The following is a 6,000-nucleotide window of genomic DNA, read 5'->3' as shown; positions in this document are numbered from 1 at the left end:
CCCTCCTTCCCCTCCTTCCCCGCTCCTCCCGCCGACCGGGACTCGCTCCGGACTGGCAGGGAGACGGTCGCTGCCCGCTCCTCCTCCTCCTGCTGCTCCTCCTCCTCCCGCAGCGGGGGCCGCATCCTGCTGCCGGAGGGGAGGGAATTGATGTGGATACCCAGCGCAGCACCACCATGCAGCCGCCGCCGAGGAAGGTGAGACCCCCGCCCGGCGCAGGGGGGCTGCGCATGGAGGGCCGGGGGGCCGCTGGGGGTGGTTCTGAGGAGGGTGCGGCGTGGGGGGGGGTGGTTTGGGGTTAGGGGGGAGATGTTGGGGTCCGAGGGCGCGGGGAGGGGGGCGCAGGGTGGGCTGTGCGGTGGGGGAGGCTGCGGGAAGAAGGTTTGGAGAGCGAGTGCAAGTGCTGGGAAGGGAGTGGGGGGTGCAGCGGCGAGTTGGGGGCGGGGGGGGCTTCGGCGAGGGTGGCCCTGCAAGGGGGTCGTGAGGGAATGTCGGGGGGGTGTTGGGGACTGGGTACGGATGGCCGGGGTGGCCGTGGGGTGGGATGGGTTGGGTTGGGAGTCAGCTCTGGAAGCAGGACAGGGCATGGATGGGGACGCGCTGGTGAGGATGGAGGTGCAGGGGAGCAGCGCTCGGTCAGGGACCCCATCCCCGCGGAGGCTCTCCAAGGGAAGGGCTGGGAGGCGGTCAGTGGCTGCTGAGGGCTTGGCTGCATGGAGGCGTTGAGGTTGCGCTGCTTTTGGGGTGCTACCATGGGAATTTTGGGGGCTCGTGCGGTGTGTTGGTGCCAGCAGCGAGGGGTTGGTGGTTTTGGGGAAGAAGGTCACGTCTGAAGTTGATCCAGGGACGCGGACTATCCCGGCATGTGCCAGGAGCACACGGGAGCAGGGACAGCCGGAATGGTACAGCATTTTCACACGTGTTCCCATGCGCCATGGGAGCGACCTGCAGATGCACCGGAGGCTCTCCGGTGACCCTGGGATCCGTGGGAATGTGAGAATGTGGGGTGCTGCCCATCGGGGGGACTGGTGTGTGAACAGAGGCAAGCAGGAATGGACATTTGGGGAACAGGCCGTGCCCAGTGTGGCTTGTCTGGGTAGGCAGGTTGCTATCTGGGAGACCGGAGCTGCAGCGGGGTCTTGAGCTGGTCCGTGGTGATTTCTGGGTTGGTCATTTTGGGGGTTGTGCGGCATGGTCGGGGTGTGGGGAGTAGGGGAGAGCTGGAGACGATGGAGAGAGAGGCTGCTCCTGTGCAGGCACCAGGGGAAGGAGTTCTGTGGGGTTGAGATCTGTGTCTGTTCCGTGTCGGTGATGCTGTTCGGTTTGGGGTGGTATGGGTGGTAATGGTTTGCGGCCCCAGGGAGATTCCCGCCTTGATGCTGGGATTTCCCCGTGGGGAGAGGAGATTGCAGGGGTTTGCCAGGTGGAGAACTGGGTAATAGTGACCAGGAGAGGAGGGAACACAAACAGAATTCCCTTGTCATGCCCAGAGCTCCCCAGTAGCCCTGGGAGGCAGCTGCAGTGAAAGTCTCTCCTCGGCTCATTCCTGCCTCCCAGCCTCTTGTTTTAGGGGTGGACTCTGCTTTTGTCAAAGAAAACCAATTTAATTTCAATCATTTCAATTTTATTCCGTGTTTGGTGGTTAATTTATTTCACATGTGTGTCGTTGTTTGCCTGTATTACTTCATTAGAGCTTATTTCCATTACCTGGGTTGTGTCGTGTGGGTTTATTTATTTTGAGTTGGGCTTTTTTTATATACAGATAAAACCAAAAATGCTGAAAGTTCACGTTAAAAATAGACACTTTTTCTGCTTAAAGTCGGGGCATACATGTGATTTATTTTTTTGGTGTCATGGTTTTCAGAGTTACAACAGAGAAGCCGATGAGATCCAGGTTTTTTTTTTTTTTGCCTGGCTAGTGGAGAAGAGGGAGCTGGGTGCCCTTTTCCTCTGTGAATTTCACATCCCTCTGCAGTAGCAGTTTGGCATTTCTGTCCTCATGAATGCATAATGTGTTCAGAGATATTGGTGATCATTTTTTAGGCCGATATGTGGATTCCCTGTGATCACTAGAGGGCTTAAATGCCAAGAGCTCTTGTTTTATAAAAAACAAGAACAAAACAATTCCAAGGTTCCCCCGGCGAAACAAAACCATTCCCGATACCTGTGCCATTAGTGCTGTCTGCCAGTTACCAAGTAGGTTCCCAAAGTATTGGAATTTTAGCTGTGCAGGGCCACCAGGCTCAAAGGAGAACCACACCAGTACTAAAAATGTAAAGCCGACCTTCTGAAGCCTTTTCCAGTTTGTTAGTTTCTTTTCTCATTGAAATGTGACATAAACTGCAGGAAATATAAGTGGTCTGTGGCTTTGTTTGTTTTCTTGTTGAAATGTGACATAAATGACACAACGTGTAAGTGGTCCTTGGGTTTGTTTGGTTTTTTTGTAGGTGAAAGTTACACAAGTGCTGAAAAACATTCAGGTTGAACAAATGACAAAACTTCAGGCCAAGCATCAGGCAGAATGTGATCTACTGGAAGATATCAGGTAAGGCTACAGAAAATGTTACCAAAATTCCTTTAAGGTCCAGTTTTTGGAAGAACATTTGAGTTACAAAATTCAGGAACCGACGATGGAATTTCCTCTTTGGATTTCCTGCTTTTAGGCTGTTAAAGTTTTGACACAGCTGGAAATTATAACTGGAGCTAACACAATGCAAACCATTTTTTCTTGTCTTCAATGGGGGAAATGTTAAAAGAAACTCACAAACAACATACAAAAAGCATTGGTCTTTTCAGCAATATTTCTTCATATAATATACTGAGACTTTGATTTACCAGTTTTAAAAGTCCGCTAAAATTACTGAAATATTTTAAAGCCACTGATGATTTATGTCTCACTAGAGATAGCTTTGAAAAGCACTTTCAAGCAGATTGCATTTTTTACCAGAAAGTTGCAAGAAGATATTTGCATTTATAATTTAAAACTCTGCACGGGTTCAAAACAATAGAGAAAATCCACACGACATTGCTTGGGAGGTTTCATTATTCATTTTACCTAATGTGATTTGCTTCTCTTGAAATTAAAGGTTTGCTTTTAACAAAATATGGTGGGAGTGGGTACCTGGCATTATATGGAGGATTAATCATTCCATTTCAGTATTCCATTTCAATATGCAGCAGTAAGTCCATTGTTGCCCTGCTCTTTCTGGCAGTGGATAGTCCACATGTTAATTATTTAAATGAGATTCCCTGCTTGATGTTTGTATATTAAATGCAAGTGTTTGGCTTTGACAGATGAAGTTCTGTTTGTCTCACTATCAGTGTCCTCCATAAATCAGAATGTCAAGGCCTGAACCTTTTCTCCCCCTTGTTTTTTGGGTGTTGAAACACTTTTTTGTATGGGAAAGATCACAGCATTCATTTCCTCAGATTAACATTATTCTGGGGAGTGTGTAACTCGCAAATGCTGGGTAATAAGTAACAGACTGATCCAAGGAATTCTCCCCCCTTAGATGGAAACTTATTTTTAGAGCATCTAGGCTGGCTACTGCTGCTCTAGCCCAGCTTTTGTTAGCACTTGCTATTTTTCAGGAGCTTATGCTCACTGCAGTCTGTATTCTGCTGAAAGATGTTGTAAGCCTGTGGATACAAACCCAGGAAAACGTGAAAATGCCGGCTTAAAATGTTTTCCTTTAATGTAATTTAATTTCTGCAGTTAATTAATTTTCTGAATTTTAATGTTGGGGATTAGGAAGCCAAGTTAATGCATTTAATTCACTCCCGTGGTCACTGAGTGTGTTCAGCACTCTGGTTGCAGAATTGCTGCGTGGATTTACAGATTAAACATTCTTTCAGTGTGGGATGATGAGATGGGGTATGACAGCTCCGTGGTGTCAGTGATTTGTTCAAGTATCAGATAAGAGAATCAGAGAGAACCAGGGAATTTGGGGTTAAAAGCATTTGCTGAACAAGCCCTGATCTCGGGGCGTGATGCAGAGGCCTTTGAATTGGGAAGGGGGAAAGCTTTGGGGGCTCCATGGTGTTGGTCAGGGTGTGATGCTCGTGCCTCAAGTTGGGTTATCAACCTCGCCCTAATATCCTGTGTAATTTATGGCTGGATTCAGGATATGCAGCCACTGTGGTTCCGGAGCGTTCCAGAAAGCTGGAACCACACACAGGATCTTTTTGTCTCTGGAAGGAAGGTTTATTTTTATAGTAAACACCCTGCTGTTATCCAAAAGTATGGAATTTTAGCAGAGTGCCATTTGTTTATCGAGACTCAGAAGACTTTGGGTCCTTTGGTAGCATTTTTGAAGCTTTTGGGCACTGCAGGAGCACAACTTTGTACTTGGAATTCCAGCAACTGACATGCTGCAATGGCAACAGGAAACACTGAATCAGGGCTTGCAAACCAGTGATTAAAAATGCATGTTTGAAAAAGTTACTTTATTGTGAATAATTGCTTCATTTGTTGGCACATCAATGCAAGCATTCAAATCATAGTTTTTGTATCACTTTGGTTGGGTTTCGTGTGTAACTAAAGAGAAGTGATAGGAGGAAAAGATCAGAAAGTTCTCCAGCAGAATACATCTATTGTCTGCTGTATTAGCAGATGATTTTTGGCAGTCTACCAGCCCATAAAGCATGCTTGCAGTTCCAGTAGCTTTGATATCTTTATGCAAAGCTGGGGATTCTTGGTTGGGGTTGAGGTATATGTGTGTAACTACCCTTTTCTTTGCATGGCTTTCGACGCTATGTAAAATTCTAGTATTTATTTAAAAAAAATACCAAATGTCCATTTCAGTGTAAACAAACTGTGTTGTGTTCCTCTGTGGCAGCTCAGTAGCACTAAAGCTGAAGTCTCTTTCAGTGACAAAACTCTAATAAAAAATGTGTTTGAAATGTGTTAGCAAATAGATTTAAAAATACATTTCTGTGTTTATAATCTCTGTTTGGCTCTTTGTGTTACATTTCTTCATGCTCAGTGACTGGGGAATTCGGGGAACAAGTGATTCAGGATGCTTTTAGGGTCTTTGGCTTACTTTTAGGCATGACGTGTTTATCTTCTGTAGCTCACTAAAGCTATCTCATCCCTTCATGTGGGAGATGTGTGCTGGCATTACCATAAAAAAGATTGTCTCTCTGCCACCGGGATGGAGAAGGAGTTTTCTCCCTGACAGGTAAATGTAGGTTTTGTTGCTGTGATCCAGAAACCCTTCAACATTTGTGGCAAGGAGTCCTTCACTCTGTCCACCCTGGCTGCTGTTAGACAGTGAGTTATCTATTTTTTTTCTGGGCTATGAATGACTGAATTTATCAGAGGTGTTAGCAATATTAATGTATTTTATTTTGGCTTTAAGATCGACTTACTTGACTGATGGTAGTAACTAAGTCACAGCCAGGGTCTGCAAATGCTCTTGGTTTGCTGGGACACACACAGGGATGCTTTCCTTTTGTGTGTGTACAAGTGCCTGCAGAATTGTAAAGAAGTCTATATGATCCACATGTTAATTCAACTTGGCATTTCTGTGAGGTATTTATATGCTGCAGACTTTATAAACTCCATTAAGTGATACTTACTTTACCTTAAACATTGGGTCCCGCTTTTCCAAAGGCTTGGGGTCTGCTTTTTCCAAAGCACTTGTGATGCCTTTTGAGGTTTTGCTGAGGTATCCTAAAATGTCCTTTTTAAAACTTCTTCACATTTGTGTTTTGCTGGAGAGAATGAAGTCGTGCTTATGTGTCTGTTTTAACTTCAGTCTGGATGAAGGACATAGGGCCAGGTCCACTGGCCCAACTAATGCTGCTGCAGCGCAGGGTGGGTGAGTTCTGTGGATTGGGGAACTCGCCCACCTGAAATCAAACCTTCCCTGGCTTTTCTCCCAGGTTATTTTGATAAATCCAGTCCCTGGTCCAGTGTGGCATGAGAGGGAGGAGGAGTGATGAGTACCTGAGGAAGGAGAGGGAAGGAAGGCAAAGCTACTCAACAGCAGCCCAGGT

At 46.4% G+C, this 6,000-nt stretch overlaps 1 protein-coding gene across 2 annotated transcripts in view; it reads left to right on the top strand.

Moving 5' to 3' along the window:
• The first annotated feature begins 33 nt into the window (after positions 1-33).
• FCHSD2 (FCH and double SH3 domains 2) overlaps positions 34-6,000 on the top strand; it is a 123,282-nt gene continuing 117,315 nt past the window's right edge. For both annotated transcript variants that reach the window (XM_042038120.1, XM_042038119.1), the window contains exons 1-2: positions 34-197; positions 2,448-2,545. In XM_042038120.1, coding sequence (XP_041894054.1) covers positions 177-197; positions 2,448-2,545 — 119 coding nt within the window. In that variant the 5' untranslated portion in view covers positions 34-176. The remainder of the gene's footprint in view (positions 198-2,447; positions 2,546-6,000) is intronic.

This window comes from Corvus kubaryi, unplaced genomic scaffold (genome assembly GCF_017639235.1).
Source record: "Corvus kubaryi isolate FWS band 111438036 unplaced genomic scaffold, C.kubaryi_AGA036_p1.0 37391, whole genome shotgun sequence".
In the NCBI taxonomy this organism is placed as follows: domain Eukaryota; kingdom Metazoa; phylum Chordata; class Aves; order Passeriformes; family Corvidae; genus Corvus; species Corvus kubaryi.
The sequence above is the reverse complement of the archived record's forward strand: the minus strand, read 5'-3'. Positions and strand labels throughout refer to the sequence as shown.